The 21995-nt window shown below is 37.0% G+C and overlaps 1 protein-coding gene across 1 annotated transcript in view; it reads right to left on the reverse strand.

The window, feature by feature from the left end:
• LOC146467650 (coatomer subunit alpha-like) overlaps positions 1 to 21995 on the reverse strand; it is a 32726-nt gene that overhangs the window by 3105 nt on the left and 7626 nt on the right. The window contains exons 8-36 of the mRNA XM_085125171.1: positions 20611 to 20710; positions 19647 to 19736; positions 18850 to 18895; positions 18215 to 18297; positions 18034 to 18119; positions 17625 to 17759; positions 17086 to 17161; positions 16293 to 16375; positions 16024 to 16163; positions 15661 to 15746; positions 14957 to 15095; positions 14512 to 14566; positions 13588 to 13695; positions 13418 to 13495; positions 11261 to 11329; positions 10453 to 10539; positions 9162 to 9264; positions 8052 to 8147; positions 7796 to 7884; positions 7289 to 7412; positions 6324 to 6416; positions 6140 to 6243; positions 5599 to 5670; positions 5246 to 5314; positions 3659 to 3795; positions 3424 to 3496; positions 2682 to 2873; positions 1784 to 1816; positions 1253 to 1336 (exon numbers count right to left, since the gene is read on the reverse strand). Coding sequence (XP_084981297.1) covers positions 1253 to 1336; positions 1784 to 1816; positions 2682 to 2873; positions 3424 to 3496; positions 3659 to 3795; positions 5246 to 5314; positions 5599 to 5670; positions 6140 to 6243; positions 6324 to 6416; positions 7289 to 7412; positions 7796 to 7884; positions 8052 to 8147; positions 9162 to 9264; positions 10453 to 10539; positions 11261 to 11329; positions 13418 to 13495; positions 13588 to 13695; positions 14512 to 14566; positions 14957 to 15095; positions 15661 to 15746; positions 16024 to 16163; positions 16293 to 16375; positions 17086 to 17161; positions 17625 to 17759; positions 18034 to 18119; positions 18215 to 18297; positions 18850 to 18895; positions 19647 to 19736; positions 20611 to 20710 — 2730 coding nt within the window. The remainder of the gene's footprint in view (positions 1 to 1252; positions 1337 to 1783; positions 1817 to 2681; positions 2874 to 3423; positions 3497 to 3658; positions 3796 to 5245; positions 5315 to 5598; positions 5671 to 6139; positions 6244 to 6323; positions 6417 to 7288; positions 7413 to 7795; positions 7885 to 8051; positions 8148 to 9161; positions 9265 to 10452; positions 10540 to 11260; positions 11330 to 13417; positions 13496 to 13587; positions 13696 to 14511; positions 14567 to 14956; positions 15096 to 15660; positions 15747 to 16023; positions 16164 to 16292; positions 16376 to 17085; positions 17162 to 17624; positions 17760 to 18033; positions 18120 to 18214; positions 18298 to 18849; positions 18896 to 19646; positions 19737 to 20610; positions 20711 to 21995) is intronic.

Below are 21995 nucleotides of genomic sequence, written 5' to 3' on the forward strand. Positions count from 1 at the left end.
ATAAGACGGAAATGCAAAATAAACATCACCTGTTTACATAAACCTACAAACCAATAAATACTCTAAGCATAAATTATTGCACTCTTTTGTTTACAGTGCATGGGCAAATTATTCAAAATTATGACTTTTAATGAACATTTAGAGCCTTGTGGTGAGTGATAAGACTTGTTCATCTAGATTAAGTACATACTACAAAACTGAGCTAAGCCTGATGTACATGATGGTGATGATAATGGTAATGGTATTTATATACCATATTTTTTATATACATATTCAAATGCGGTTTACATTACTTCAGTGCAAGGGTGAGATCGGACATCAGCATATATAGGCGCCGCTGGCAGCCACTATCAGTCCATTAGCGACCTCACCCAACCCATCCAACCCATGAATCATGAAATAGCACACAAAGACCAGACCAGCACACCGGGAACTCCACGCCCTACTCTTTGCGATTGCCTGGGTTCTTCAACGTCCCACATGGTTATGAACAGTGTTGTGAGATGGGGCCTACGGTTTATCGTCCTTATCCAAAAGACTAATAAGTCTAACCATTTGCAGATGTCATTACAAAGGCAGCAATTTCTCCTCAGTTATTGAAAGACCCTGAGTGTTGATCCGGCCGGGGTTTGACCTCTCGACCTCCCGCACGGTAGTCCGGCAGTCTACCAACTGAGCCAACCGGTTGGATAAACTGTGAGACCTGTCATGAAGCATATTACTGCAACTCTAGCGAGCTATGACGTATTATACACGTTCATAAAAATTTACTGTGGTCTATGAACAATGATTTAAAAGAGGCAACTGGCAACATCCTTGGAACAAGAGGACCTTGAAAGTGACAAAATTTTCAAACTCCTTACAGCTAAGGAAGGATAAAGAAGAGTTAGAAAAGACCGTTTGGCAAAGCTACATGCATCCTCGAGTATAATGCACTGATGAGAAAGTTGGGAGGATGCCAATGACATGATTGTGACCAACCAGCAAACAGTGGTTATTTATATGAGTTTCTCAAAAAAACCGAAGCTACCTCACCAGAGGATTCCTTGCTGGCTCATGGCTCAAGACAGCCAGTTGCAAAAGCTTCGGTAATTAAAGAAAAGAGAAAGAGAGAGAGGATGAACAACCAATAGCAACCCTCAAATTGGACTTTTTTTCTTACTAACTCTTGCAGGTTAGAAACCTTTTCCGTGTGCAAAACTTTGGCACATAAAATTGTTGTAAGTTGGAGGTTTAAACATAAGCTTCTTACTTTGAAGAAGAGATTGACAGCAGTCCTTAGAGTGAGGATCAGATGCACGGGCTGGAGGTCACAGTGGGTGAAATAAGCAGCCATCTGCAATAAAACCACATCAACATTATAGTCAGATCACTGCAGTAGTATTAAATCACATTTTACAATAACTGTCCAAATTCCCGCGCGCTGAGTGGCTCGTAGCTATTGTCTATAAGAGTACAGACAATAAAAATGACGTCAGATGTAACGCGCGCGCTTTCTCAACGAAAAAAATAGCCAATTCCGCTCGTACTTTTCCCATGTTATTGTAAAAAACAAATCGACGGCAGTTTTCTATGGTCTATACTCTTGTAGACCATAAAATGACGCCATAAAATGTCCAAAACTTGGCAGTGAAACCACTCGCCTGCGGCTCGTGGTTCCACTTGAGTTTTGAACATTTTTTGACGTCATTTTATGGTCTATAAGAGTATAGACCATAGAAAACTGCCGTCGATTTGTTAAGCATCAACCTTTGAAACGCAGTACTCTATAGGAAAAACTAACCTCGCATATCCTCTTCTGCTCTTCTAGGGTGGACTGTAAAAAAAAAAAAAAAAAAAAAAAAAAAAAAATATGAATTATATGTCACCACTGAAAACAGCAAGAATTTTACTAACTGAAAAGTGTTTTTCATTCCAATGTAGTCCATTCAAGGTTAAAGTAATCAGACTAAAACGTCTGGCCAGGAATGTCAAGATCATATCAACAAAACTTTGAAAAGTGCACCAACAAAATTAGTCTCTTCCTTCACTGGCAGTGCTGGGCAGTGTTGTTTTTATGGGCCATTACCCATAATTTACATTGATCAAACCATCTAATGATGATATGGGTGATCTCGTCTGTTGTTGCACTTTACTTCCAACAAGTTTGCTACGGAGAGCCTTTTCAAAAAACCTCCCCACAATGATGTCCTATTATGCAATGTTTGCAGTTGTGTATCTAGGTTCTACAGAGTTTAAGCTGGGCAATAAAAATAAAGAAATCAATCAACTTTGTTTGACGAAGGTGACACTTGACAGTCTGATAACTGACAAACCTTTGGCCCTTGGATTCCAGATCAAGTTGAAATTTGGAAATGTTGGTTTTTGTGGAGGGAGGAAAACCGGAGAACCCGGAGAAAAACCCTCGGAGCAAGGACGAGAACCAACAACAAACTCAACCCACATATGACATCGAGTCCGGGAATCGAACCTGGGGGACATTGGTGGGAGGCAAGAGCTCTCACCACTGTGCCATCCCTGCTCCCATTGAGATGACACTTTCCTGATATTTCATTAACATTTTGATTACATGATTTCTGGCATAGAATGGCAATCTTTGAGCTGATAATGGTCATATTAGCTGGAAAGCATTTGTCACAATGTCTTAACTGAGGAACACTGATCTGAAGGTTCCTTCTCACCTTGGGTAACTCCTTTCTTTTCACCTCCATCTGCAATCCAACAAGATACTCCCGGCAGATTCCTAACAGTTGTTGAGCTTCGCTGACCTCCTGTTTACTATCCACAACCAAAAGAGTGACATTCAACATAACTGCTTGGAGCTTTTGGATTGCTTCTTGAAACTTGCCTCCTGTCGTCAACTGATACGCAGCCTGTTAAAACAATCAGCCGAGGAGTTTGACTTTACTCCCCACATAAACAAGTACTAGTGTGTCAACTAAGAATCCGTTTCATTAAATTTTGACCATAGAAATTATAACAGAAGCTGATAGAGATATGTGTCTGGTTATAACAACCTTTGCAAAATAAACTTAGTGAATACACATTCTGATTGGTTGAAAGGCATGTCTGCGCTCTCCATAACTCTTTGGCAAAATGGTTATTTTCCATAATTTATTTCATAGAGGAAATAGCAAACACGTCTTGTCCGTGCGAAAGAAATGTGATGCTACGTTTTAAGTCCAGATGGTCAGTAAAATTAGTAGTGTATTTTTCAGTTAGTGACACAGGAATTCTGAGTTCTCCCAACAGGGGTCGAATCTATGACCTAGCTCGGATGCTCTATCACTGAGGCACAGAAGACTTGAAGAAGAATTTTATGTTCAACCATAATGATTATTATTACATTGATATCTATCACTTAGTTGAATGAAGGAAAAGAAAGGGGCAAACAAATTTGCAATCAATGAAAATAAAAGTAACCTGTAATCGCAGCGCAAGTGTGTTAAGTCTCAAGCCAACTGCAGGGAGGCCACCTTTGGCTCCAGAATCTCTCCTACACAAAACAATTAAAATTAACCACTCAAAAGCAATTATTACACACGTCACAAAACCTACAGTATGTCTGAAACCCTTACATGTTACGTGCTCTCACTGACTGCAAAGAATTCTTTCTTATACTTCTTTAAGCACTAACTACATGTAGATCAAGGCTCACCAGTTTCTATGTGGATGTCCTAACAAGGGAGGTCCTCCAGGGGTTGCTGGTAGAGCTGTTCTTCCACGACCAAACGCCAGCATAAACAGTGGCTTGTATGGCTCAAATACCACCACACCAACTTGGTCATGAAGGAGCTGTTCAAATGGATCAAATACATGACCAAAACATTTTCAGTTAACATGTAAACGTGATTGCTAACTCCTGTTCATCAAAACATTCTGCACTCATTAACAAATACAACAGTCTTCTTTCCCTCAATCTAGGCCTTGTTCAAGGGACTGCTGAAAATTAACCAGAATTTCAACTTAATTTTAAATTGCCCACAGACTTCTCATATACTATCAAGTTTGAAAATAAGAGTCTGCATTGTCACATCTACATAGTCTCTCAAGTGCTGCCATGGACTCTCACTGTCTCTCATGCTTTCTCACTGAGTTTGAAACTGTCAATTCCCTTTGATCCCAACCCTAGACCTACCAGGACCAAGTTGATAGCACTGTTCATTAATGCCTAAGGCTTCCCCACTAAGACAAGGTGAGAAGCCCCGATAGTATTGGCATATGTCAAAGCCTGAAGACCCAGCATGTCATGGTTAAGCAAACCAGGTGAGTAAGGCCCTGTTAATCTAGCGAGCAAAGTAACATGATTGCATGAACCAGCTTATCAAAACCAAACTGGAGTTGCCGATAGCTCGCATGACCACATACACTAAAACCCAAATTTATATCATACTAATAACTATTGCTTGAAAACAATCTTTGTACAGGGAACGTACATCATCACAGAAGTGATACTCAGTTCGGCTAGGTCGATTGAAAGAAAGAAAAAACTAAAAACAGTAGAAACAGAAAGTCTTAAAAAAAGGAAATAAGAAAATTTAAAATTGCCGGTAACTTAAAACATGCTCTTTGACATGTAGCTAAGAAAGTTATTAGTTGTTTGCTTTGTAAGGAACAATCAATATTGATCAAATAATTTTATACATAAATTACTACAGATACATGTAAATGTATACTAAAAGAGACCCAGAATCAAGTCTTACAACTGCAACCACTTTCATTTTTATTTGTTGTCAACTAATGTTATTCTTCCTGGTCAAACCTTCATAAAACATAATACTATATTCTTTGAATGTCGGCTTTCTCTTTGAATTGTTACAATGATAATGTTTTTGCCTTGCCTTTTAGCTACAGTTAAGTAATTATTATTTTTTTTTTTGATATCTTGGAAATTCTTACCGTATGCATTAATGGTGTGGAATCCACCAGAAAAAAATTGGATTTTATTTTCAGTAGCAAGAATTGTACTGGAACCACTCCAGGTTATCTAAACAAGTGCCCATTCAATAAAAGTTTTTGATGGTAAAAATCACCATTTTAGCCACTTTTCAGCTGCCCACATCCGCCTGATGGGGGTGTTTGTTTAGCAGAGGGACTTTTACAGAAAAATAATGAGGAAACAAACTTTTGGAAATTTTCTCACTGTCTCTCTAGTAAATCCGTAAAAAGACATCTACTTGTGAGGCAGCAGATCAATGTTTACTAACTGTACATACTCAGTAAAAGCAAAATAATCCAATCTTACCCTCATGGCACTCTCAAAAGATCCAGCCAATACATGGTCAACAGCAAGCTGGGAGTTGGTACACCAAACCTGCAAGAACAAGAGACACAATATTTATTTGACAAGAATATATTTCTTGGGAATTAGGCTAATTAAAAAAAAAACTGTTACCAGATGCTACACTGAAACATACACTTGCAAGTGACTCCATAGAGAAAGGGAACCAATGTTTAGTTTTATAAGGTAACTTGGCTCTGTAAATGATTCGAGTGCTGACCTTATGAGCAGTAGTCCCAGAGCAAATTGCTAATGATCAAAACATCAGCACTCGAACATCTTAACAGCCCAGCCAAATCCATAATAACGTTGTTTACCTGAGACTGGCTTGTGCCTTTTACAGGTGGGACAAAATAACCTTCATCTCCAGTAGCAGCAGGGCCAATGTCCTAATATGAATACAAACAAAAAAATAAATGGTTTACATTTAACAATAAGATCGTATACAAAAAAGAAATTAAATAAATGTTGTATGCCACAATTAAACTAGTAACACAAAGGCATGATTTGGACCGCTTGAAATGTCCAAACAAAATCCAAGCTATAGTTACAACGTTAGAGATGATTTCAAAAAGAGTCAAGACACTCTTGGTTAATAGTGTACCAAATCATTGTTGCTTACAATAAGTGTATTATTTGACCTACCAGCATCAACAAGGAAAAGGACGGGAGGATGGGTAACAATATTAATACACTGTTTACATCCATTCTAAGATCAATTTCATTAGGGAAATGAGAGTTTTGGCACATGTTTTAATCACTTTCATTGCAACTGTTTTCAGCTAACTAAAAAACTTGTCATCCATTTAAGACCCTTAATGAGAAATCTATGTTTTTGGGTTTCCAGACAAGACTCACCAAATCAGGGGGGAGAACAAGGTCTTCATCTCCAACATCCCAACCACCCTCTTCATCTCCACCGAGGATGTCGCCTTCCAAACCATCTTCACCAAATCCACCATCTGAAATAACAAGTACAACAGTCATAACAGGATGAACAAAAAAGACAGCATAAACTATAACATTCAAAAACGGAAGGTACCTTCATCAATGACAAGTGCGGCATCATCTCCCCAGCCTTCTTCTGTACCATCGTCCATGTCTGCAGCAACCATTGAAGCTGTTCCAACTCCAGCTGCAATTACAAAATACAGTTTGAATAATAATAATAATAATAATAATAATAATAATAATAATAATAATAATAATAATAATAATAATAATAATAGCATGACTTTCAAACTGATACAAGTTCATCCTAGTTCTTTCTTCCGCCTCTGTAGCTGTTTAAGCAATACCCATCCAGGCTCTCACTAAAATTATTATAGGGACAAGTCATAGTTGTGCAACTTCACCAAAGGTAACTGTACTTGATCAAGACCATGCTTATGGTCTCCTTACCGGAATGACAGTCTTGATCAAGTACAGTTGTTACCTTTGGTGAAGTTGCACAACTATGACTTCTCCCTATAATAGTTTTAGTGAGAGTCTGGATGGGTATATATTGTGTAAACAGGTACAGATTTTGTTTTAGTTTAAACCATTTCAGTTCAGTATGAAGCTCACAGAAATTACATATATTTATACTATAGTTCCAACACCCACAGTGCGGCATCAACAGAACATGCCAAACAATACTGCTTAAGCATCTAACATGCCCCTTCCTGATGTCTGCCGTAATGCGCATGAAATGTTGAAATGTGTGATGTGAGCTGATATACTCAAGAATTATATCAATCACAAAGCAGCTGGTAGCTGGCCATTACGGTCAGCAACTAACTGCAGATAGCAGACAGCAGTGCTTAGAGTTTGACAATAATTAAAAGACTTGTTTAAAGTGCTTTTGATGTGTTCAAACAGACCGTGTTTACTTGCATTTAAAAAGTGTTTTTCCCCATGATCCCTCTTCTTGCAAACAAGGTCACAATGTTTATTCTTTGGTCCATCTTCTCAAAAAGTCATGATCTATACAGACTACTGCTACTTTGTGAAAATTGTTAAACCAACCTTTTGCAGCCATGGCTCCTTCAAAGAAGGTCTTAGCCACAGTTAGCAGAGGCCAGTTGCCTTCATTCTGTAGAATTGGTACTGGAGGCTGCAACAACTTTGCACTTGGGTTCACTGGGGGGAGCTGAGGGTGAAGAATAATTGCCAAAGAAAATTATTAAATTTTTCAAACTTTCATTGAAAAATAATATTATTCTGATTTTCAAGTTTGAAAGATCTAAATCTTCAAACTGCAATTACACAAACACAGGGGAGTATATTTTGTCAGATCCTGTTGAGGTAGTCTTCAAGCTAGACATAGCTAGCGGTTGTAAAAGTGAGAGGGCATTTTTTGAGCCACAACGAAGAATAATATTAAACTGATGTCACACCATTGAACAACTATGTCTTGTTAATTTATGAGGGATTTTTAAGCAAAACAGATCTGAACTCATCGACTGCAAAGGTAACAAAGAGTTTAAGTTCAGGTTTGTGGTAGCTTAACAATACAAGTCACTGTTAACTCACTGTTTCTGGGTCAAGATCAAAAGTTTCTTTGATTTCTTCGCATTCCTCTGCCAAGCCATGTGTAGCTGCGGTAAGGTAGGCTAGTGATCCTATAACCAGCAACAAAAGGAAGAAAGAATTTGTGAATGAGTGTTAGCCATGTTTATACAAGTTTAGAGGTTCAAATAAAAACTATCCTTTTCTAATTAACTGCATATTTTACAACCTTGTTAAACAAAAACAAGATGTAATAAATTAATCACAACAGTTACTTTACCTTGACCAAGGCTCCTCAGGATCTTGATTCGTTCTTCCACATCACCAGTGTACAATGCATTGTGGTACTGCCCACTCATGTCCTTGCGAATTTCAGCTAAACAAAAACAACAGCGTTTCTGTTTACTCAAGGAAAGCTATGGAGCTGAAAAAGCTACAATTTTAAAGCAAAACTAGGGGACACTTTTTGGAACATATTCTACAGGTGTTAGTCTGAAAAAGGAATATACTGAAAAGATCTATGCTGTATCTCCTGCAAGACAACAACAACAACAAAAAAAATAAGATCCAAATGACCAAAGTAAAACTATTGAATTCTTATTGAAATGTTTTAAAGAATAAATAAATTTTTCAAGGTATTCTCATTTTGGAATATGTCTTGAATATGTCCCAAAAAACCGTGCCATTAATGCCACTGTAAAGGAAGCTAAGACTACGGGTGAAAATTAATTAAAATGCATGTTGTATGACCATGTGACCACTTCTAGTTTTCAGAGAGTTTTATGCCAACCAAGACATGAAGGAAACTTATATTGAATAATTTGATGGATATCACTTATTATCACACTTTTCAATGATTTTTGTCTGCGTCTTAACTTGGAACATCACAATTACGGCGAGGCAGAGTGGCTGAGAAGTTTAGACACCAAAATTGAAATTTGGAGGTTCTGGGTTCAAGCCCCACTCTGACTGTTGACAGGAGTTGTTTCTATGTAGCCCCGAGTTCAACTCCTCAGTCACGCTTGTTAATAGCCAGCTGGTAAACTTGGCTCCTGTCAGTTGGGATTTTAAATGTATTATGTTCAATTTAAATTCTCTGCTTCAGAAGTTTAAGGCAGTCTGTCTTATAAAACATCGCCATTTTGGAATTACTGACTTCTTCAGGGTAAAAAAGATGACAGTGAAGCGGAGATATTGGCCTTTCATCTGACAAATCATTGTACTTCAAAAAATTAAATTCCCCTAATTATCCAGTAAATTCTGTTCCATGGTAGTCCTTGACGTTTACATCTACAGCTACAGCTGGTAAATCTTTGTCAACTATATATTAACACCAGGTTATAAAATGATAAATTTTCTATGGTGTGATATGACAGAAAACATCACATACCAATCTTTGTCATCTTGCTGAGTTTTTCAAGATTTCCAGTGATAAGATAGAGGAAGGACAACTTGTCAAAGTTCTTTGTCCTCTGGTATGCCATTTCTACCACCTGATGAACAATGCACAGCCGCAAAAAAATTAATTAAAATTGAAGAAAACAGTCTTTATTACTGATACTTATAATCAATGAGTCTATGTTTCACTTTCACAACAAGGTATAATTATACAAATTGTTATTTACTAATTAATATTGTTACAAGAGGCAACAAAACTAACCATGTTGTAACAAAACAAACCAGCTGAGTAAGGCTCTTGTTTATTTACTGAGCAAAGTAACTTGAACCAGCTTATCAAAACAAAACTGCAGATGCCAATGACTCGCACTGATTAGGGCAACTAAAATCCAGTTTACTATATTTCAACAACCAATATTATCATAACTCAGCTACCGGTATTACTTTTGATCAGCATGGTCCATTCCTTAATCCTCTTATTTAAAAGCCCATCACGAATATGCATGCTCTAAAAGTAATAAAATGCCCTGGGTATCTAACTTCAAAAAGAAGTCAACAAAATAACATTTATTCTAAGAAGTTTGTAATTTTAAAAGTTACAACTGACTGTTCTTTGTAAATAAACAACTAAATAAATGGAAGCCTCTGCTGGCACCATGAACATGGCTTTTCATTTCCACAATAAACTAGAAATACGTTACTCGCAAAACCTCGCGAAGCTGGGGTTGGGTGGAAAGCCCTCCTTACTCGTATTGCAGCACCAAATGAGGAGGTTAAAAGGGGCATAGGAATTTTTTTATGAGCATGGTCTTTTCGTAGTTCCACAGGCTAGTTTGCGGTTGAAAATCTATTTCTGACGCGACGTAATGTACAACGGGCGTGCAGCGCTGTCGTGTTCGATGAACTTATTTCCCACGGAAAATTATTTTACTGCGGCCACAAAACGTGTAATTTCTTCAATGCAATCTTTCACAAAAAAGATTTCTAAAAGAAAGGAAAAAGATTCTGGAGAGATAGTTCTGTATCCAGTGAATATTGATGAACATTGTAGTTGAAATTTGATCATGCACGCATATTTTTTCTGATGTATGCAAATTTTGCTCCAGACGACGCCAGACAGTCTGACGTCATCATACTTTGTGCGGACACCTTCAAAGATATAAACATATAAACATATATATAAATATATTTTTCACTCGGATTCGCGCGGCTTAGCTCCGCTCGGGCCGGCTCGGCCCGACAAATTTATTAACCTCGCTATGCTCGAAAAACTAAATGCCTACCTGGTGATTTCCTTGAGTCAGTGCAGCAGCTCCCAGTCTTTCCCAACAGGCTTTATCATCAAGACCGCGTGCAGCCTCCAGGGCAACCTGTCAAACAACACCAGAAGTAATTGACAAAAATGTACTTCCTTACCTTACAAAAACATGCTAGGGCCTGTTTCTTGAAGTTACACACAACTAATGGGAACCAAAAACTATCTCATGTCCGCAAAGTTTCCCGACAGGCTGCTGTCTAAGGAAAATTTGACAGAGCCCACAAGGATAAAACCTGAGAAGTTAGGAGTCCACCTGTGAAATGTTTGGTCTGGTGGTACAGTACAGCAAAAACAATTTTGACACCTGAGCAATTCCATCAGTGACACAGACTGACAAAAAAATTCTTACCCAAAAAGTGTCAAAAAGATAATCTGTATTTATACATACATTCCATTCAGTAATATACCTGAGCCTGTCATAAAGATGGAGTGTCGTGATAAGTACTGTTGTTTTCATCGGTGAGGGATGGTTACTTCAGTTTTCACAACAACAGTTTCAAAAAATTATGTTCTTTTACATTTTTTTTTTTGACCAGTAATAAAACATGATTCGTCACTAAAGCAAATCTTTCATAAATTAAGTCTGCCTCCTTCAGTATTTCAATATTTAGATATGCATCACTGTTTTCAAAGACAAAAAGAACGAACTTTAAAAGAGCTTGCTGACAAGTTACTGTAATTTAATAATCAGATTGATTGATAAATTAATCTTTCAATTTATTAATTTATACATAAAGCTTACAAATTTTTGCTTACCCTTATTATAAACCTACCTCAATGTTTCCACATTCCAAGGCCAGTCCAAACCTAGTTTTTTCATCCTTGACAAAATGCAAGGCAACCTAAGCGAAGGAAACACATATCACAACTATGATAACCATCAATTCTCTCATTTTACTTTGTAAACATAACATTGGCAACACAATGCAAGAATGAACAGACTTTTATGGTGGGAATGCAGAATGATATACTAAATGTTAAGACAAATGTATGGATATGTATGTATGTTTACAATGCAACACTTGCAAGCTGGTGGAACTACATGTAACATCTAAACAAAATAGGCAGTCTCAGACTGCATGTGTCTACTGCAGCACTGGTGTAGAAATGTGATATAAAAGAATTGAAGAAAAGGGAAATAAGACTGAAAAGAAAACGAAGAGGGAGGAGTGGAAATAGGATAGAGATAAAAAAATGTTGCACAGAATACTGGTGAGAAGAGATTAAGCTGGTATTGTTTACCACAAACATTTTGTTTGAAGAGAACTGTAACTTTATTCTAACATAAACAATATATTATATAATCTTACAACGTGAACCACAACTTTGTACTGAAAGCAATGCAGCAGAGTTCTAAACATAAAGTACTGAAAGCAAAGGTATAAAATGCAACAGAAACTATTAATTAATCTATCCTGAACTTATGAATGGCAAGTATCATTCTTTGACTCCTGTCGTGTTTCCATAGTTTTCGCATAAATTAACTTTTTCCTAGAGCGGTTAAAAACAAATGTTTTCTGACGTAAAATAACATGGTTACCTATTAATCATTTGCCGAAAAACACACTTGAACGCAAAAATTGCCGAAAATTCACGGCCTGTTGATGAAGACCTTTGGCATATCAAATTTCAACCCGCTTAAGCAAATTGTCCTTGATTGCGCATCTAGCATCTGTCGCTTCTCAAACGCATATATGAATTGACAAAGACACAAAAATCAACAAAAAGCTTTTCCAACAAAACATTTTATTGAAATAAACGATGCATTTGTTATTAGAGGCAAAAAACTTTCAGTTTTTTTTGCGTGCGTGCAAACACGCATGTAAAATTTGAAGACACTCCGTGTTTGTTCAAAGCGATCACTCGCAGTAAATTCGGGTACGTTTGCGATGAAAATTACAGAAGTTACAGAATTCTGGTTCAAATCATCACTTACAGTCAACCCAGGTCACGCGTGAACGATATTTTTGAAATTTGAACGGAGTTTTGAAATTTACATGTCAGTTTTGAAAATCGCAAACGAGATTTCAGAGTTCCCGTACAAATTTCCCTAGCTTATTGACGGTATAAAGCTATGAATTTTTCTTTACATTGCAAAATTGAATATTTCAAGAATAACAATTGTTCCCAAATATTTTGAATCTTTTTTTCAGTTAATGCGTCTTTTTCAGAACGATTTCCGGCGAAATGTCCAACATTCCATTCACACGTCGGACATTACAAAGAGAAATTGGAATGTTCATTTCTTTCTTGGAAATACTGTTCACGCGTGACCTGGGTTGACTGTAAACTATTTGTAAAAAGCAATTCTCAAACTCATTAATAATTCATTCAGTCAAAAGCCAATAAATGACCTCCATTTCGGTCAGGTGGATGAATCTTGATACCCCAATGAAACACCAGATGAAACACCACCAGGTTTTCATCTGAGATGAAACATGTTTTTCATCTGAGATCAAACATTTGCATTTTAATGAGATTAATTTCTTATTGTTTCATTTGAGAAGACATGTCAAAAACTCGGGCTTCGTGCTTTATCACGGGTTCCAAATACCTCGAAACAGATGAAAGCACTCGGCCTGCGGCCTCGTGCTTTCATCTGTTTCTCAGTATTTGGAACCCGTGATAAAGCACTCGCCCTCGTTTTTGACATATTACATCAACATCGGAAAACATCATTTACCGTATTGTCGCCATTGTCCTGATCCGGAAGTACAATCGCTTAGATCTCGGTCAGTCGAGGATTAGCGTCGGCTTTCGATAGGATTCCATTTGGGATTCCTGTGGCATTTACACTCTTACACTCTTTCACTCTTTCACTCAACCCGATGACATAGTGTCTACGCTTCTCTAGAAGCCGTAGACACAAAAAAGGGGTTCAACTGTCCACTAATTAGGAAAAATGACAAAACAACAAGAACAGTGCGAACCTCTGGGTAACCTTTTTTCTGCAGGTAAGAGATAATGGACTGTCCAACCAGCTTTGCATTTCGCACCATGTGGAGAACCTACCACAACAGAAATGTATTAATTCCATTATCAAACTCATCAAGTTTTATTTCAAGAAGATTCAAATAAAGAAGCCAGAGCATTTGTTTACCTCATCATACTTGCGGTTGATAAGAGCCAGTTTAAATTTGAACTCTGTAGGATCAATTCCAAGAACTCTAGTTTTACACTCCCGGTCAAGACAGTACACACTGCTTCCCTGTAGAATTCAAACAAAACATGATTAGTTTAACTCATTATAGTACAAGCACCACTTGCTTCTTTTGAAAGGTTGTGTATCATAATAATTATCATTCAGCGCAATTCCAAAAACTATGAACACTGCTATTGAAGTTTGTAAGGGAAAAATAGAGAAATCAGAAGAGAGGTTATTTGCAAAAATTAAGCAAATGGGTCCACCAATGTCCATTAAATTTTGTTTACATTCCCTGTGATTAAACTCCTAATAACTACTGGGCCCAGGTGTTCGAAGCCTGATTAAGCTAATCCTGGATTAATGTGAACTTTGATTCAAGTTTAGTTACAGGCAACAAAGATTCTTCCAAACGATTTTTCTTCAGTATTGACTTAAACGTTTCTTTACCTTTAGCTTGGAATTAGCCTTTAAATCCATTTTTAACAAGCGTGATGAAAACCTCGATTAACTTTTAATCGTGGATTAGCGCTAATCAGCTTCCGAATAACCAGTTCCTGATGGTTGGCCCAGAAAATTAAATTGACCATCAAGCTAATTCAAAATGTGTTCCCTTTAAGTAACCTCTACCATTTTCTAACTGCCAAAGACAAGATGAAAACAACAACTGTTTTTAATTAAGAAAATACTTTAAATAACACTTATTCATATTGTTACTGTCAAAGCCTGAAGACCTGGCATGTTATAATGAACAAACCAGGTGAGTAAGGCTGTTGTTTATCTAGCGAGCCAAGAAACTTGAACCAGCTTATCAAAACCAAACTGGAAACGCCGGTGACTCGCATTTCTTTTATGAGTACAGGCACAACAGTTAAAAAATACCTTGACTCTTGTGATGTAGATGGGTAGGTCAAGGGTACGGATGATCCCATGGTCACTGAAACATAAATTAACAATTGGTTATTCACAAATTAAAATATTAACTAAAAATAAGCACCATCAGTCCTGTATTATTTCCAATCTCTGGACAAAATTACCACTTTCCTACTGCCTTGCAAGAATTAATGCCAGAGTCCTCAGGCCCTTTGGTCAGTGGGTGTTTGGTCACCAGCCAGTAAGGAGAAACTTCATGGAATTTGACAAAATACAAATTTTTGGATTGGTTGTCCTGTTACAACTTCAATTATTTTACCACAGAAACCCTGCGGTAAAAAAATTCCAGTCCCCAAGAGTCTCTTCCGGCAATGAACTGCTGGCCAAATTACGAGATTGCCAACATCTAAGACTGGTACTAAATTGTGACTATGATCCACCTACACAAACTCACCCATTAATCAATGCATATTTGATGTGGTTGCTTGTGGTGTAGACAAACACTCCATTTTCTTCCCATGCTCCACTCTTCACACGGATGTTTTCATGGATGGTGCAGAGGCACTCCAGCTTCCGGTTACAGATTGCAACAACTACACACAAAAATAAAATAAAAAAAATAATAAATAAATAAATAAATAAATAAATAAATAAATAAATAAATAATTAAATAAATAAACAAATAAACGTGGCTAAGCCAAAGCATCTACATCAGATTAGTATTATGACACAAGCCCAGCTAGCACAAGTGTGCAAAGAGTTATATTTGGTCTGTGTTTGTCAAGCATTCTTTTGCTGGTACTTGAGACCAACTGAGTGAACTGTCCTTCTGTCAAACAGGCAAGTTTAAACCAGACTAGATATAGCATACCAACTAAAAAGTAACCCGTTTCAAGGAAGTAGAGCAGATTGCGCTAAGGAAAACATAGACACAACAGAAATACATGCAAGGCCCTTAAAACAGCCTGTAAAAGACATAAACTTTGTATAATGATCCATTAGTGGTAATCCATTGAACAATCTAACAGTGGTAACCTTTGGTTGCAAGGTGTTTTCTTGATCCATATTTTTCTTTCCTGCTACGGCACTGTACAAAATGAATGTGTTCTTAGTTTATAACCACTATTTCAAACAATAAATTTCAGGAAAAAAACTCACCATGTTTTCCTAATAGAGCAACGTAAGCCATGTCAGCAGACCACACAACATAGCGCACCTTGTTCACTTTGACAGTTGCCAAGGTCCTGGAAGATAGAGAGAGAGATCAACATGTGATAATCACATTGCATGGACTTTTTCTCCATGATCACAGATGTAGGTTGAAACCGTCATTTTCACCAAAATTGTACAATCTTTATGGAGAATATGTATCGTGAAATGCTGCATTTACAGTAATTACAACCACCCCATTTACACGCCCAATGTACTTAAGCCCTAAGAAAATTAATGTTCATCAAAACAGCCTCTGTGTAAAGCTTGACTTAAGGTGTCTATGCACCCCCAGCCCTTTTTTTTACGCACCTCTTCTGTTGTACGTCAAACAGGGTGACAGAGTCAGTATCTCTTAGCAGCAAGCTGCCTGTACCAGCATAAAATATCATTTCACAGGGAGGAGTTTGAACCTTCTTTGTAACTTCATTCTTTAAATTCTTGATCAATAGCTGATGGAGAGAAACACATTTGATAAAATTAAAAACACTGACATTGTCAATTCATTGAGTTAATTTCAACAGAATCAGTAAATTGATCAAAGGAATAATGTAGGAGAAAACTTAATCAGCAACTCTTACAGTGTGTGTTCTGTCTAAGACAGCAAATCTATTGCGAGCCACCCAGACTGCTGTCAATCCTGAAGCCCTCTTGCCCTCTGACACTAAACCAATGAACAAAAGAGGCAACATGTTGTTAGGTTTCATTACAATAACATTTGATTAATGCATCACTGAGCTGTACCAGATGAGAAGACTGCAAACAGAGGAAAACTGTGTTGCAAATTTCAACTTATAAATCCCAGCTGCCTAGCAAATGGTTGGTGGGTTATGTAACATAACATATTACAATATTTATTTAGACCAGACTGATGCTGAAAAGTTGAGATTAGAACTACATTTTGCACCAGCTATGCTTGTACCATGTTAAATCTCTAAGGCTACAGTGGTTCCTGATTTCATGTCTAGTCACCCATAGTAGGATCCCAGCACTCAAATTGTTGGGAAAACACAAAACGTTTTGGGAAATTAAACGTCAAAGTTATCAATAATTATCAGCAATCAAAAGAAGCACAGCAAACAACATTAGATTTGGCTAGGGAGAAGTTCAAGTCATTAAGGGTTCAAGGTATTAACAATTTGCTTTTAATTAGTTGCCTTCATGTGATAAATATGATAAAATGGCCAGGCCAATTTGACTGTAAGAAAACTCAATCCAGTTGCATAAAAATTAACATTAGGTTCTTGCTAATGTCAGGTGTTAAGATAGTGATTGTGGCTGGATTGAAACTCTGACACTAGCAGAGTGTATGTCCAACATAAAATTTTATAAAACTGGCCTCTGTACCAGTACTCTGTGTTACTACTGACATACCTTCAGGATTGCTGCTGTCAATTTCCTTGGGAACTGCGTGCAGCTCGTAAACACAGTTTTCTGGATTACTTGCATTCTAACACAATACAAGTGAGCATAAAATTAATGTTAAGAGAAGAGAGAATTATTCTTTTAAAACAGTTTTATCAGAAACAATATTACTTGGGGGTTACATCTAGGGTAACTAACTAAGTTTGAATGTGTTCATGCAAGCTGAGGGTACATGCTTGCTCATGCATGTGCTAATGATGAAGAAGAAATTATGTTCAGTTAGGATGGGTAACACAATTTAAAGGAATCAGCTTAAGTATTAATTCTTCCACAGTAAATTACTTGCTGCTTAATTACCCACTAACTTTAATGAAAACCCCCACCCCCTACACCCACCTCTATAACAGGTGAGAGACCGGACCCAGCCCTTGTTCTTAACTACATCTACTGCCTACAGTGTAATACCAAGAGGACTGGCTTGAAGAATGTCCAAGAAACCCAGTCTTTGATAACAGTTCCTACAGGTATTGAAAAGATTGTGTACTTACAGTGCAGAGCAGGACACAGTTTTCTGCAGGATTGTACGACATGCTGTACACTGGAGTGCGGGATGAATTTCTTCTGAACTGCATAACTGGTACATCTTTAGAAGTTCCAAACTCATACATTCTCAAATATCGGTCCTGCAAGATGTTTGATGCAAAAAAAACAGTCACGTTGAGCTATTGCTTACACTTGCATATGCAAAATAAGTACTCTTTGCAAAAAAAATATAATTATATATATAATTTGATTTTTTTAATAATTATTATTAATTCTGCTGATCTATGAATAAAGTCTACTGTTATCTGAACCAAACTATACATTTTCTCCCCTTCCCTCCTCAACCTCCCAAAATTTTCAAGGACCTTTCAAGATAGGCCACATGATGGAAATTTTTGAAATAGCACAAAGTACCTTAGCATAATATAGGGTGTTTCCATGGACTGCATAGGCTGGCCTTTCTCGCTCTAATTTGAACACAATCATACCACTGTCATGACCTAAAGTTGAGAAATACAGTAGTCTATTAGTACAGTACACTTACAAGAATAGAAGCAAAGATCACAAATGAAAATGATTGTGTTTAAAACTGTACCTGCGGCAAACAAGTTAAGAGTAGGATGTGCAGCTGCTACCCAAAACCTGTCATGCTCTCGTCTGAAGGTTTGCACTCCCGTTCTAAAAAAAGATCAATGAACTCAAGCAATGAGTTGAATGTTACAGGTGTTATCAGGAAAGTGATTATTATAAACTGCGAGATCAAGATTTATGAGCAAAAGTTTCTGTCACTGCCTTTAGCACTTGGTTGTCCAGGCTTACTGTGAAACTAGGAAATAATTATTTGTCAACACAAAGATTTATTTCTGGAATGTTTATTGCTCTGTGACCAAACAGAGGCAAAATGAAATCACAAAAAAAAAAAAAAATCACACAAACCACAAAAATAATTATTGTTACAACTTGCAGTTTTTTATCTCATACAAAATGTACCTGACTGGTTTTCTTTTCCAACACAGTAACCATTACAGAAAAATTTCTAGTGTTCCCAGTTTTCTCGGTTTCAGAGGAAATTTTTTCAGGCTTTCTTTCAACAGTCTGTTAAAGCTGGTTGTTAAAATCACGCAAGGATCTTGTACATTTAATGCTATTCAATTTAATACCATACTCATACATGTACAAGGAAAATAATGTCCAAAGAGATTTCAGATCTCCAGGCAGTAATTATCTTACCTCTTTGACATGTCCCAAACTCTGATACTTTTGTCCTCAGAGTTACCTGAATGCCCAAGACAAAATTGTTGTAAGAAGAGAATCTAGTTCAAGGCTACAGACAACAATGTACATGGGTTGTACAGAATTTTTTTTTGATTTGAAATAAGAACTCTTACTTTTGTTTTACCGCTATACACCAACACCCCGACAATCTTTCAACAATCCCTGTGTATATACCCTCAAATGACACACATTAAACTCTGACCTTGTCAGACATAAAATGAGCACCGACATTCTAATTCATACTGGAGAACACAGTAAAGTGCCCAGATATCAAATGATACAAGGTACTTTCAAGACAGTATGGGCTTGAACAAAACTATAAATGAGGTCCAGGAGTACCTTCCATTAAGCCAAAAATTTCAGTTCCAACTGGGTAAAATGCAAATCGAAAGCATGGATCAAATTGAAACTTCTGGAACAAATGGATGACCTTTAGAGGTAATTCACTTTCTGAATTCTAACTGCTTGGGAACAGAAATTATCATTCTGTAAGCAAACAATTTTCATTCACATTTGGTAAGAAGTCTTTAACTTATTTTATTCTTTTAAATAGACATTTTTTTCACTTTTGAACTGACAACGAGGTTCTTTTACCAGATGGAAAAAACTCTTTTCAGTTTGATGTCAAAACTTTCTGGAATTACATGAACAAACCAAAACTTTTGACTAAATGGAAAGCAGCCCGGTCCCATTTAGAGTAAGTGGTATAATCATAAAATAATACTTTACTGTTCATTTGTACAAGTACTTACTCAGAATTAGTTCCTGTCTGGGGTGGAACATGACACAGGACACATTATTGTAGTGACCTCGACATGTGTCAACTTCCCATGCCTTGGAATCTAAAAAGTGATCAAACAGCATTTTAAGTCCTTTAAAGTGCCAATATTAACACGTATATTCTCCCTACTGATCTCCACACATTCTTAAGATGCTACAGTAGTAACAAGATGTGTTTAAAACATCAGGACAACTAATTTTATCCTTGATGATTGATCACTTCTGATAAAAGAAATGAAATTATGTGATTTGCTGAGATATTCTGAAAGAGCATGATGGAAAATCAGGGGGTGTGATAATGGAACTGTTATGCTCTGATGACTCCATACAAATCCTTCTAATTTTGCCTCAGTTTTAAACCTTTTAATCTGGTCTCGCTGCAGAATTATGCCAATCATTTTATCGTAGTTCCTGCTTCCATGTCTGATACCCTCTATCCCTGGTCCCAGACCCTTTGTATATTGGTTATCACCCCATTTTTTATAATAATCTTTATTGACAAAACGCAACAAGAAGCTAGGTACAATGCAAGTATGAAAAGAAAAGTACGTAGTAGAAAAAAAAAACAGACTAAACTGGAAGTATTATTTACAAAAGTACAATTATTAGGTTAACAATATATTTATTGTGGTAGCTACAATAGCTTGCCCCATACAGAAAGAAAATTATGCAATTGATTATTTGCTAAGTAACTTTCTTTTACAATATCTAGTTTGTGTTTAAAGCGGATCAGAAAGCTCTCAAAAGTTAACTTGCCGTCGCATGCGCTTGTTGAGAAGATATGTTTTGCGATAAACTGACATTCAGTGTCTTTTTATTCTTGACGTTGTCGTGCCAACCATATAGGACAACGTGTTTTGTCAAGGAAATAAATTGTTTTGTTTTTTGATCCCACCAGGTGCTATGAAAGCACATCAAGATTAAACGCATACACACCATTCATTCTCCAAAGTTTGACCTGTCTGTCATCGGCTCCAGAAACAATCAGTGGCATGGAGGGATGAAAAGCAACCCAGTTTACACCACGATCATGGCCCTGATAACAACAATAATCACATCTATTTAATTACACGTAAGTCTGTTTAATATATTTTTTTCAATCACATCTGTTCAGGGGGGTGGCATGGCCAAGTGGTTAGACGCACGGGCTCGTAATCTCAAGGCCACAGGTTCGAGTTCACCTCTGACCAACAGCTGGATTGTTTCATGGTAGTCCCTTCAGTGTTCAAAACCTTGGCCACATTTTATAAAATAATAGCCAATTACAACTACTAAGCCTCACTGCCAGTAAGGATCTTAAAGGAGTTTCTGTTCTGTTTGTTTAAAATGTTTGTTTGATTACACAGCCCCACAAACTTCTAGCTTTAAATCTACCATGTATAAATAAATTTGCTTTACTTTTACTGCTGCAGCATGGCAGTAACATTTATCTCACAGGGCCCATTCTTGATTATGTAAATTTTATCTATGGTCTCTGGACAAACACATTGGCACTAGTTCATAAGACAGCGTTCATAGGATCCTATTGGGGATCCTAAATGAGACTGAAAACCTAACAACATTTGGGGACAGAATTCTACATACAACACTCTGCAACTGTACAGGTTTTTATGAGATCCTGCAAGATCCTCATAAAGATCCTGAATGTGGCTGCTTGGAAGGAGACTAATGCTTATTGATATTGAATACCTGAGATTTTGTTCCTTTGTCCAAGATCTCTTCACTGTAAATTTTTAGTTAGACGAAGTAGATGAAGGACAATTTAAGTACCGGTAATTTACAGGAATCCTTATGTATAAAGCTTGTTATTAAAGCTTTAAAGCTTCATTATTATAGCTTTAAAGCTTGTTATTATTGTTATTATATAAGTTACAGTGCAGCTCAGAAATAAGCGAACCAAAATGTGCGCATAAACGCATACGCGTATTGACATATACGCGTATGTCTCATTAGTATGTATGAGCTAGCCTACTGTTTCTTCTATTGTGGAAAGGTCATTGTTGATTTCAATGGGCATTTCAAAGAAACACTGAAAAAATGGTGGTCAAGCTGCATGTTTGTCGATCGTCTTGTGCCTATTTCGGCTGTTTGTTGTTGACCGCTGTCGATCGAGCGTAATTTATATAAAGTGTATGAGTACCAATTTTTGCCCAAATTCCTCATTTTAACGATTAGCCTCGTGTTGAGAGGGAACCACTTGATATTTGAATTGTCTTTTCTAAAACACTCCATTTCTTGAGCTGCAATTCAGCTTACGCTCGCGGTGGCATATTTTTCATAAACGTTCACTTGCCAAAAATAACGCATAATGTTCGGCGCGT

This window comes from Pavona decussata, unplaced genomic scaffold, assembly GCF_977016875.1.
Source record: "Pavona decussata unplaced genomic scaffold, jaPavDecu1.1 SCAFFOLD_134, whole genome shotgun sequence".
Taxonomy (NCBI): domain Eukaryota; kingdom Metazoa; phylum Cnidaria; class Anthozoa; order Scleractinia; family Agariciidae; genus Pavona; species Pavona decussata.